At 45.4% G+C, this 13,031-nt stretch overlaps 1 protein-coding gene across 1 annotated transcript; it reads left to right on the top strand.

The window, feature by feature from the left end:
* Positions 1-1,435: 1,435 nt before the first annotated feature.
* Positions 1,436-5,753, top strand: ccdc160 (coiled-coil domain containing 160; the record flags this gene model as incomplete). The annotated part of the gene is made up of 3 exons (XM_070871369.1): positions 1,436-1,579; positions 3,430-3,546; positions 5,550-5,753. Coding segments are annotated over 3 exons (432 nt in total), but the record flags the coding sequence as incomplete, so codon positions are not given.
* Positions 5,754-13,031: the final 7,278 nt, after the last annotated feature.

The raw sequence follows: 13,031 nt of genomic DNA, 5'->3' as shown, positions 1-13,031 counted from the left end.
AGGGACCTTGTAGTGCACGTACACAGATCCCTGAAGGCAGCAGGACAGATAGATAAGGTGGTTAAGAAGGCATACGGGATACTTTCCTTTGTTAGCCGAGGCATAGACTATAATAGCAGGGAGATTATGCTTGAACTGTATAAAACACTAGTTAGGCCACAGCTAAAGTACTGTGTACAGTTCTGGTCACCACATTACAGGAAAGATGTACGAGATTTACAAGGAAGTTGCCAGGACTGGAAAATTTTAGCTTTGAGGAAAGATTGGATAGGCTGGGGTTGTTTTCTTTACAGAGAAGGCTGAAGGAAGACTTAATTGAATTTTATAAAATTATGAGGGGCCAAGATAGAGTAGATAAGGAGGACCTATTTCCTTTAGCAAAAAGGTCAATAACCAGGGGACAAAATTTTAAAGTAATTGGTAGAAGAATTAGAGGGGAGTTGAGGAGAACTATTTTCACCCAAATGGTGGTGGGGATCTGGAAATCACTGCTTGAAAGAGTGGTAGAGGCAGAAACCCTGATCGCATTTAAAAAGTGCTTGGATATGCAGTTGAAATGCCGTAATCTACAAGGCTACGGACTAAGAGCTGGAAAGTGGGATTAGGCTGGATAGCCCTTTTTCGACCGGCATAGACACGATGGGCCGAATGGCCTCCTTCTGTACCATAAATCTCTATGATTCTATGATATAATTAGCATATATCACTGCAAACAGCAAACAGACTATTAAATAAAGAAAGATCTACATTTACATAGCGCCTTTCACGACAACCGGACGTCTCAAATCGCTTTACAGCCAGTGAAGTACTTTTGGAGTGTAGTCACTGTTGTAATGTGGGAAACGCAGCAGCCAATTTACGCAAAGCAAGCTCCCATAAACAGCAATGTGATAATGACCATATAAACTGTTTTTGTTATGTTGATTGAGGGATGAATATTGGTCAGGACACCGAGGATATCTCCCCTGCATTTCTTCAAAATAGTGCCATAGGATATTTTACATCCACCTGAGAGAGCAAACGGGGCCTCGGTTTAATGTCTCTTCCCAAAAATGGCATCTCCAACAGTGCAGCACTCACTCATCACTGCAATGGAGTGTCAGCCTAGATTTATGTACTTAAGTCCCTGCAGTGGGACTCGAACCCACAACCTTCTGGCACAGAGGCGAGTGTGCTACCCACTGAGACACAGCTGACACACAAATTATAGTAAACCAGCATAATCCTAAACATAGTACATACCACATGTCTAATGCAAATTTTATTCAAGTATGTTACTGTCTGCATAATTGAAGTATAGAAAGACAAAACTAATAAGAGGACAGAAGTTATTTGAAAACACTTGAAAGTAGTTATCCTCATCTACGTTATAAAGATATGACCACTATAATCTGTTACAATTGTAAAATTAATCCAACGTTCTGATCATGTACAGGAAAAGCGCATCTATGATCTCAAGAAGAAGAACCAAGAACTAGAGAAGTTTAAATTTGTTCTGGATTACAAAATTAAAGAACTGAAAAAACAGATTGAACCACGAGAAAATGATATAAAAGAAATGAAAGAGCAGATACAGCAAGTAAGTCTTCAGGGAACAAATGGGGAAAAGGATTGAAATAACTTGCATTTATATTATTCCTTATCATGCCCTTAGTATGTTCCAAAGCACTTCACAGTCAATTAATTACTGTTGGTGTGATGTAGCCATAAGACAGCAGCCAACTTGTACAAGTATAGGTCCCAAAATGGCAAGAGATAATGATTAACTAATCTGTTTTTGGTGGTGTTGATTGAGGGAGGAATGAGAGAACTCCCTGCTCTTCTAATCCTACCATAGGATTTTTTTAACATTCACCTGACAGCATCTCAGTTTACTATTTCATCGGACGGGCAGCAGTTTGGACGATGCAGCACTCTTTCAGCATTGCACTAAAGTATCAGCTTAGGTTATGTGCTCAGGTTTAGGAGTGGGGCTTGAATCCACAATCGTCTGATCTAGAGGCAAGAATGGTACTATTGAGGTAAGTTGATGCCTGTAAACAAATTATAATTATTCTTGTGGCTTCTTTCCAACATTGGAATATGATTAACAAAGTTAATTCTGGGGAAAAAAGCATGAACCATGTGCTTAATGACCATGCCTGATAAGCTCATTCTTACTTCGCCATTGTTCATCAATAAAAGTGCACCTCATTGTGTATTAATATGTATATTCTAACTTGTGCAAGCATGCTTTCACAGTCCATTGCAGAGGAGAAATAGTTTTTGCTGCATTTAATTATGGTATGCACACTTGACATCAAGGTTTATTTATCAGGTTGGCTTGTTTAATTCATTAAACATGAAGGCTGCTGCTGTAAGGTTGATAAGGTAGACCTGCTGCCTCTGAAGGAGTCTAGACATAGGAACATGAGTAGGCCATTCTGCTATTCAATTAGATCATGGCTGATGTGTATTTCATCTTCATTTACCTGCCATTGGTCCATATCCCTTGATACTGTTAATAAAAGATCTATCGATCTCAGTTTTAAACATTTTAAGATTGTGCCCCCTTGTTCTAGACTCCCCTTGCCAAAAGAAATAGCTTCTCTGTATCTACCCGATTGAATCTTGTTATCCTTTTAAACACCTCAATTATATCACCCCTCAACCTTCTAAACTCAAAGGAAAAAAGCCAAGTTTGTGCAACTTATCAACTGCCCAAAGGCATAGCCTTAGCCAATTTAAGGAAATGCCTCTCCAACCTCCATAGGTAATCAAACAAGTTCCAGGAGATCACAGTGAATGGGAAACACATTCACTCCAATACAGCTCCTACCTTTGATACTCCGTGATGTTGGCCAGTTAGGAACTTGTCCAACTCGCTTTGAACCTTTTCAGCATTCACTGCACAAGCAGACCACTTGTTCCATAGGTTGACAACTCTCTGTGAGTCCAGACACTCTCTATTGTGTCTCCATTCTCTCCATAGAGCGAAAATCAAACTCTAAATCGCTCCAAGCTGCTTTTGTGAACTCCTGCTTCAAAAGCATCCTCAGCAGAAACATGTCTCAGAGGCAAGCTCTGATCCTGTACACTCAATTAGGATTTGTCTGATTTGTAAAAATTCCTAATAAGGATAAACTTACAAACATCCCCAACTCCCAAAGTAGCCAGAAGTAGCTCCATAGGGGAATACAACAGAATCCAAGTACCACACTCCAAACACCTCCTAAATAAATAAAAATCACACCTCTGTGATCATCGGTCCACCATGTGGAACATAATAAAAATTGTTAAGATGAAAGGATACAAGGTAGATAAAAATCACAAAATGGCTTCTGTTGTCAGGAATGTGAGAAATAGCACATTTACGGAATCAAATTGACCACTGAAACTTATAGTTGTATAGGGTTTCTAAACATATTTTTCTCTCTAATCTCTCAACAGATGGAAAATGAGTTGGAACTGTTTCATAAACATAATGCTCAGTTGGAACTTAATATTGGAGAGCTCAAACAAAAACTAAAGTCAACAGAAGCAGAGATGCGTAAAGAGATGGAGAAGGTTAGAACATGTGCATATATTTAACCATGTATTCATATCCATGCTGACACAAAAAGACACATGCACTCTCTGCTTCCTTCTTTGTAGGTCAACTGGAATAAATTCTAAAAGCTTTTATTGCATCAACATTGCATATTTTTGTTGTTAAATATAACATCAAAATGAATTTTCCACAGGCATTACAATGCATTTTGGTACTCTGTTCTCCAATTGCATGCAAGATTTACATAGGCTACAAATGGCATTGCAATAGTTTCAAATTAGGAAAAATAAGCTGCTGATTTTATGACTGTGGTTTTTACTTTATAGAATATCAAATAAAAGGATATTTGATAAAGTGGAGCATTAATTGCTTGTACCAGCTATCTTTATTGAGCCTGAAGTATGAGGGGCCGAAATTCAGGGTCTCAGAAAGACCTGTTACTGTCCGTTTGCGGCCGCCTTGTGTCGGAATCCCGTGACCGCCGCTTTGTGGTCAACTGGCCGACCCGACTCAAATTCAGGTCGTGAATTTTTCAGACTGGACCCGCGATTCGGCCCCGATGCTGATGTCCGCCACAAGTGCGATATCAGAATGCGCACGGCCACTTTCCCTCACCTGAAAAAAACACAGAGCGAAATTTAGCTCAAAAAATCGATGCCCCGCCGCGCGGTGCCCCCGACAGCTTTTTCTGTCGGTGCACCTTATCTGGAGTGTTGGCGGCCCAGCAGCACGGCGGCCTTTCAAGGATAGGGCCCACTGCCGTGGCTGGCATGTATTTATTTTTGCCAGACGACTTCCTGATCAGCTGGCAAGATAGTGCCCACAGGTTCGGCCGGGCCGCCAACGGATAGCCTGGCGCCCGCTCTTGGGTGCCAGGCTGCTGGCCCGGCTGAAACTCTCCCTGGTGGCCCAGTGGCCGAAGATTTAAAATGACTGAATGAATCTCTCCCCTTTAACGGAGGGGGAGAGCATGGTGATGCACACGCGCTGTGATGTCACCACTATCCCACTGCTGATTGACAACAGCGGAGTCCCGATCCCGACCCAAATTCAGTCCCTCAGCCAGCCTTTCAGTCGATCTGCCGCCCCCACTATGACCGACTTCCGGTCCAACGTCAAAAAAAACCTAAGTGCTGAAAATCAACGGAGAGGCTACCTTAACAATCCCGGCGGGAAAATACTTCCAAAAACGGGTAGGTGCGCCAGCTTTCTTGCAGAAGTTAATTTCGGCCCCTGAGTGTCTGAATCATTGATTTACTTCGAGGTTGAGCAAGCGATAGGTCTAAGGAAAAATAACCTAAGGAGACTCAGTACTAATGGCATCACCATCATAGGAACAGGCAAAGGCCATTCAGCCCCTAAACCAACATCTAAAAAATTGCTGTGCACAAATTGGCTGCTGTGTTTCTACATTATAACAGTAACTGCACTTCAAAAATTACTTGATCGACTGTAAAGCAATTTAGGATTTCCTAAAAGTAAATAATTGATTCAGAAATTCAGGTATTTCAGACTCAATAAAGACAACTGTTGCAAGTATCCTATGCTCTATTTTGCCAAATATCCTTCCACTTGTTACTTTTGCTCTATAGAATATCATTAGAACCTCAACAGTTTTCAAAATTCTTTACAAACTAGACTACTAAACCTTCTAGTGCTTGGATATATATTTTGATACACTTATTTTTCAAGGAGTGTAATGGTTTGTAAAGGTATATCAAGTAATAAGGGAAGATATGTACAGAGAGGGAGGTTAATAGATATAAGTCTACTGCTCTCTGTCATTCCACGCCACAGACCAAGATCTGTCCTACTCGATACATGTCTACACAGCAAAGATACATGTAAACATAAAACAGAATGAGAATGGGGACTGGCATCACACTCAAAAATTGCAATTATTCTCGAGAAAATTAAATGTTCCAAATAGATTTGATTTGAATTTTTTAAAATTCCTCTCTCTTTTCTATTTTTGTGTCTCCTGTTAATTTTTAATAGTTCCCCATTCTCTCATTTTCAGGTGCGAACTGTGGAATCTGTCATCAAACGGTTTAAGACTGATGTGTACAACTGTGTGGCATTTATTCAGGAGCCAAAGAAACTGAAAGAAAGCATACGGCAATTATATGAGAAATACGTGCCGCAGTCGGATGTGGTCAGGCCTGTTTCTATAATTGTAACAGTTACCTGACTGTAAAACCATTTGGTGTGTCACAGAGAAATTTGTACCATCTCGCCACTGTGCAGTTGAATAATGCAACTGTAGAAAACAGGCACCACTTTATCACTGAGAAATGTGTCCAGTAGACGAACGTGGTGAAACCTATTTCTTCTGCTACAAAAAGGATGCATTTATTTCTAACACCGAAAGCTTTGATTGGGTCCCCTTGATCACATGACTGATTGCTGATTGGCCCCTTGCGGGATAAGACACACCAAGTAGTTTCTCTAGAATGTGTAATTAGAACCGCCCAGCCTACGTAATCAGTCAGTCCGCAAAGTATAATTCGAGCCATTCTGACTGCTGACTCTAGACAGAACAGAGCTCACTTGGAACAGACGGTGCTCACTCTCGCGGGTTAAGACCCTCTCCCACCCCCCCACCCACCTCAAACAAGTTCCTGCCCCCATCCTCCACTGCCCAAGTGCCTGACCTTTCTGCCCCCAGCCCACGTTTCTGACCTGTCCACTCCCCCACCCCGGTGCGGGGGGCGGGGGGGGAGGTCAGAAATGTGGGATGGGGGCTGACGTTCTCCCCCCCCCGCCCATGCTTGAGCTTTCCCCCATGCCCGCCCCCTCCCCCTCCGGCCCAAGTTTCTGACCTCCCCCTGCCCAAGTTCCCCATCCTCACGGATTCATGACCATCTCCCCAAAAGGTTCCTGACCTTATCCAACCCCCCTCCCCCCCACCACCACCACCACCATAGATGGGGCATTGTATGTGGGTCATGGATTGTTAACAGATTTATTGATTTCACTTCATGCCCAATCAGGTGGAGGGGGAGGAGAGGGCGAATGTGGTGCGGGTGTAAAGGGGGTTGGCTTGGCAGAACGTGGACTGTCTTACCATCTGGAATACTTAGCACTCTCCACCCCCCCTCCCCCTTTAGATCTGGATCACGTTCTTCCCCCGTACCCACTGTGCTGTCCATGATCTTTACCCCCACTGCCCCCAAACCGAATTCCTGACCTCCTCTCTGATTTTCCTATCTCTCTCTGCCTCCTCCCAGTCTCTCTCTGCTACTCTCCCAACCATTCTCTCTCTCTCCCCCACTCTCTCTCCCTCTCTCTCTCTCTCTCTCTCTCTTTCCTTCCCCTCCCCAACCTTTCTTCCCCCCCCCACCTCCCAAATCTCTCTTTCCCCCCAATCTCTATAGATTATTACACTGCTTTTTCACCTTGGGTTTGAGTCTAGTTCAGACCAATGGAATATAATACTCCTCATTCTGCTAGTTGTAAGAATCATGTGCAAAGTTAGTTCAGGCAGTTTCACCCCAGTTCATAGTGGGTATTAGTACATGGAAGTAAAACTACTTACAAATTGGCACAGATTCACAATTTCATTCAGCGATCTTATAAGGGTGGCTAATGTGTGAATTAATAAATTTCATACTGCTGCAGTAGAGAGTGCTCATTTGAGATCAGAATTAAGCAACACAACTAGGGTAGAGCAGTAGATAGAATTTTACTCTGCATAGAAGTCAGCTGTGGCTCTCGCCTCTGATTCAGAAAGCTGTGGATTCAAGTTCCACTCCAGAGATTTATCCAACATCAGTAAAACAGATTATCTGGTTATTATCGCATTGCTGTTTGTGGGACCTTGCTGTGTACAAATTGGCTGCCGTGTGTCCTATTGAATAAGCCTTGGTTTTACTGAATGGTGGAGCAGGCTCGAGGGGCCGTATGGCCTACTCCTGTTCCTATTTCTTATGTTCTTATTATGTCAGTGATTACACTTCAAAAGTACTGCATTAGCTGTGAAGCGCTTTGGAACGTCCTGAGGTTGTGAAAGACGTTATACAAGTGCAAGCTCTTTCTTTATATTGCATGTGCTGCATTTGATTTTGACATCCTTAATACTTGACACAAGGTGCCAAAAGTCAGTAGTTACATCTCTGGAGACTAAGGTTGCTGACTGGATACGGCACAAAGGATACCCATATTGATTCTGAATAGAGCCTCTTCCCCCGCCACCATCACCCACAAACAAGGTGGCACTAATAATGCTACGTACCTCCCACAATCATGACAACAGCTTTCACAACATTGCTCCAAACAGAGCTGCTAATTTGCTCACCAATGGAATGTCTGTTGACCACCATTGGTGTCTACTCCAATCACACCTTGAATGACTCTGCTCCTGGGATCCAGATGATTCAATGACAATAGCAACAACTTGTATTTATATAGCGCCTTTAACATAGTGAAACATCCCAAGGTGCTTCACATGAGCGTTATGAAACAAAATTTAACACTGAGCCACATAAGGAAATATTAGAATAGATGATTAAAAGCTTGGTCAAAGAGGTAGGTTTCAAGGAACATCTTAAAGGAGGGGCAGAATTCCAGAGCTTGGGGCTGAGGCAGCTGAAGTCACAGCCGCCAGTGGTAGAGTGATTAAAATCGGGATGTGCAAGGGGCAGCATTGGAGGGTTGTAAGGCTGGAGGAGGTTACAGAGATATGGAGGGGTGAGGTCATGGAGGAATTTGTAAACAGGGATTAGAATTTTAAAATCAAGGCGTTGCAGGATTGGGAGTCAATGTATGTCAGTGAGCACAGAGGTGATGGGTGAACGGGACTTGGTGCGAGTTAGGATATGGGCAGCAGAGTTTTGGATGAACTCAAATTTTTGTAGGGTGGAAGATGGGAAGCCAGCCAGGAGAGCATTGGAATAGCCAAGTCTAGAGGTAACACAGGCATGGATGAGGATGTCAGCAGTAAATGAGCTGAGGCAGGGACGTAGTCAGACAATGTTATAGAGGTTGGAGTAGGCGGCCTTGGTGATAGGGTTCTACCCTACTCTGGAGAACATCAAGACTACTCTCTGTGTACGAGCACCAGCTCCCTTAGCAAACAGAGAATCCATAATCAAACCATGATCACCAAGAGCCAATCCACCTCCCATCTCAAACGAGCATAGTGCCTTGTTTCAAGCTTGTGACCTGGTCCCAGTCTTGTGACCGGCCTTTCACTGGTGCCTACCACCACTGGTGTCTACTCCAATCACACTTTGAATGACTCTGCTCCTGGGATCCAGATGATTCAAAGACAATAGCAACAACTTGTATTTATATAGCGCCTTTAACGTAGTGAAACATCCCAAGGCGCTTCACATGAGCGTTATGAAACAAAATTTAACACTGAGCCACATGAGATATTAGGACAGATGATTAAAAGCTTGGGTAAAGAGGTAGGTTTCAAGGAATGTCTTAAAGGAGGGGCAGAATTCCAGAGCTTGGTGCCGAGGCAGCTGAAGTCACAGCCGCCAGTGGTACAGTGATTAAAATCCCAGGGTGCACTTAATAATGTATTGTCATATCAGTTCAAGCCCTGATAGTCAATGCCCCTCAGCAGGAAAACAGTAAAGAGGGCCGGTTTTGATGGTTTATTGATGGCAATGGAAATCCATCAGCATTAGTTGATACTGATAATATACTCCTCATGCATGACAATGGTTGCTTAGTGCATGCCAGCAGCACAAAGGATGACCATTCAGATAATTTTTTAACATCAAGTAACACGAGCTCTTTTAAGGTTTTTGATGCCAAAATAAATTGATGACCAGTGCCTTGCGATGCAGAGCTGTGCAGATATTCATGTATCCCAGAACTAAGGGACACAATCATCCAAGAACTGGGCCTACTAGGCTTGACAGGACTATAACTGGTTAACTGGTTGTTCCAGAGTCCAACATGTTGTGTGGACAAGTGGCTACTCTACTAATTGCCTTTTGCAGTCCCGGGATTTAGTTATTATTGAGGTTTACAGTGCAGATGGAGGTCATCTGGCAGACATAGAATCATAGAATAGTACAGCACAGAAGGAGGCCATTCGGCCATTGAGTCTGCTCTTTCCCTATATCCCTCCAATTTTTTCACCTTGAATTAATTTTAGCCCTACCCACCTGGTGAAAAGCGAGCAGGTTACTTCCCACTCGAAACTTGACTCTTTCACACCACTTCCCATTTTAACTTGTAGGCGGATGAGGCGCCGGCCTAAAGCAGACATAATCCTCATGAATTTATGCAAATCCAGGTCCAATTGTATCAAGAGGACTCCAATTGCATTTTAACTGGAGCCTGAGCTGGGAAACAGCCAGACTAAAGCAGGTCTGAAACTGGTCTGCAGACAGAAGAGGCTCTCCAAGATAAGTGTAAAACTTTCCTTTGTGGGTTCAAGTGGAGCAGGATTGCTGCTCCAAGCCCCAAAAAGAAAGTCACAGCATCGCCTGCTCTGGATTCCACCCTCCTCCCCCCCAGCTTCCCACCTTTCCCTCCCAAAAGACCCTGCTAATAGCTCTTCCCTGCGATTTACCCTGTCTGCCGAAGAACCTTCCCTTACTGCTAGCTGGTGGCCTTCAGATGACTGAACTTCCTCTTGTGCCCTCCAGCCAGCTGCCACTTTCCACCCGTTTTTGTATGTACATGAGTTAAAATGCCCTGGCCCACAGATTTAGGTAAAATACCCTGGGTCACAAACAGGAGTAGGCGATTCAGCCTCCCGAGACTGATCCCATGGCTGATCTACGACCTAACTCCATATACCCACCTTTGGCCTATATCCTTTAATAACTTTGGTTAACAAAAAGCTATCAATCCCAGATTTAAATTAACAATTGAACTAGCACCAATGGCCATTTGCAGAAGAGAGTTCCAAACTTATACCACCCTTTGGGACCAAAATTGTCCCTTCCAATAAGGCCTCTAGCTGCCTGAAAGCGATGGCCATGGAGTGGCATGGAATGGCCGCCGACTCGCGGTAGACTAACCTATGTTCATGGCATTGCCTTCAGGAGTTTTTGCTGCGGTCTGAAGATCCACCCTACTCCCCCCACTTCCGACACGTTCCTGCAGATGCATCGTTAACGATATCATGAGAGCGCGCACTGCAGCGGCTCCGCCACGGAAGGTAAATTCACTTCAAAAAGTCTTCTGGCCACCTGTCAGTGCCAACGACAGTTTCTTGGGTCAGTACACAGTGCTAACTCAAGAGCGCCAGCAGCCTTTAAAGGCGTGTTGCGTGTAGCAGCATTATGTTTCCCGAGATTTTTTCAGACTTTGCCAGTTGCCTTGTTCAAAGCAGAATTGAGTGTTAGTGGGCTAGGGTATTCAATCTCGACAACAAAGAACCGTCATTTTGGAGGCTCTGCTTGTGGAGGCCAAGTAAATGGGGTCAATGCTGGCAGCGGGACGCCTTCTGCACATTTTGCGCGGCAGGAAGGCCGCAGGAGATGGTGGAGCGGTCTCCAGTGGCTCCAGAGGCAGCGGGCAAGGGACGCAGCAGACGTGCCTGCCGAACATGCAGAAGGCCATGGAAATGACGACAGATCTCAACCCAGAGAGGTGGCCCAGGAAGGACCTGCCGTCAGGAGGAGGATCAGGTATGCTGACCCCCGCACCAGATGGTGGGCAAAATTCAGAGCAGGCAGGATGCACAGGAGGAAGATGCTTGCCAGCAACAAGCTGCAAAGGGTGAGGAGCAGCAAGAGCATGAGGGAGGAGGAAATGAGGCAGTTGCCATAGGAAGACATGAGCATAGACATAGGGGGAGAAGGCCCTATCGTGCAAGGGTCTACAGACAACAGTTTTCATACATGGTCATTGGATGACCAATGTCTCCGGAGACTTCGTGAGGGAACTGTGCAATCTCCTGCAGCCGGACCTCCAGCCTCTAAACAAGGTTGAGCAGAGCTCTGACCATCGCATTCAAAGTGACCATAGCACTCAATTTGTAATGGATCTTTCCAAGCTGCTACAGCAGACATATCCAACATTTCACAGTTTTGCAGTATATAGCTCCATACAGCAAGTGACAGAAGCTCTCTATAAGAGAAGGAAGGACTACATATCCTTCCCGATGAGTAGGGAGAAGCAGTTGGAGTGGTAGATCAGATTTATGCGCATTGTGGGCTTTGCCAGGGTTCAGGGTGCCATAGACTGCACTCACATCACATTGAGGGCACCACAGAACAATCCCGAGATGTTCAGAAACTGCAAGGGATTCCACTTCCTCAAGGTTCAGCTGGTGTGCGACCACCACCGCAAAATAATGGCAGTTGCTGTTCAGTATCCTGGCAGCAGCCATGATGCTTTCATCCTGCACCAGACCGGTGTGTCCGGCGTGTTTGCTGGCCCAAACCAAGATTGCGGCTGGCTCCTTGGAGACAAGGGCTACCCACTGTGCAGAGGTTCCGTTGCCTGGATCGCTTGGGAGGAGTGTTGCAATACTCGCCTGAGCGGGTCTCACTATCCCTGGTTGTCTGCTGCATGCCTCAGAACGTGGCAATCATGAGGGCACAACCATTGAAGGACAAGCCAGCAGTACCACCTGAGGTGGAGGACCAGGAGAAGGAGGCGCAGGAGCAGGACGTACACGAGGAGGAGGAGGCGCAGGAGGAGGAGCAGGATGCAGGTCGCCGGCAATGCAGGAGGTGGCGTCGCCATCCAAACCCTGCACGGGAAGTGCAGAACCGTCTCATTGCTGTTCATTTCCGATAAATTCATGCCCACTTCACCCTTCATCTTTGCATCTCCGTGGCCAACCCAATGAGTCCTTTCACACATCATTGGCCACAGTGAAATGAGAGACTGCACAGATATTGAAACACAAAATAAGGATTTATTACACAAGAAAGAAAGGTGCAAAAAAACAAACACAATCATTTATCACCCTTGTGCATTTCCTTACAGCCCCTCTTACGCAATCCTATTCTCGAACTACGTCGCAGTGTTTCCCCTGTCGCTGCATCTTGGGTCTGGGAAGGCTGTTGTGTTTCAGGTGTAGAAGCTACAGGTGTCCACCCTCAACCAGCTCTGGCCCTGGAAGGGCTGGCTGCAGACTGGCCAGCACCCTGCTCGGTGCGTTCAGTCAGGATTGGCTGGGGCGATTCCATGCTTGGCGGCAATGGCGGAGTGACAGGTCTGGGCTCAGGGCTGCGGTGATCCTGAGAGCACATCAGGATCCTTGTTCGAGGAGCCTGCGCCACTCTCCCGGGGCAGCACCTCACCATCCCCATCAATCTGCTGGAGCACAGGTCGGTGGTGTGGCACGACACCGGAAGGTCCTCTGTGGACCCAGCTGCGATGGCAACACTCAGATCTCGCGTAGCATCCAGCTGAGACTGCATGAAAGCAGAGACACTCTTGATGCCACCAGAGATGACAGCAGTAAGACGCTCCATGGCCTGTTGCACAAAGTGCTTGAGAGCATTCTGAGTTTCCAGGGCAGCGGACATCCTTTCTAAAGCAGCACTCAGACTTTCATTCTGAGTGCTGCTTTAGA

This window comes from Pristiophorus japonicus, unplaced genomic scaffold, assembly GCF_044704955.1.
Source record: "Pristiophorus japonicus isolate sPriJap1 unplaced genomic scaffold, sPriJap1.hap1 HAP1_SCAFFOLD_2466, whole genome shotgun sequence".
In the NCBI taxonomy this organism is placed as follows: domain Eukaryota; kingdom Metazoa; phylum Chordata; class Chondrichthyes; family Pristiophoridae; genus Pristiophorus; species Pristiophorus japonicus.
The sequence above is the reverse complement of the archived record's forward strand: the minus strand, read 5'-3'. Positions and strand labels throughout refer to the sequence as shown.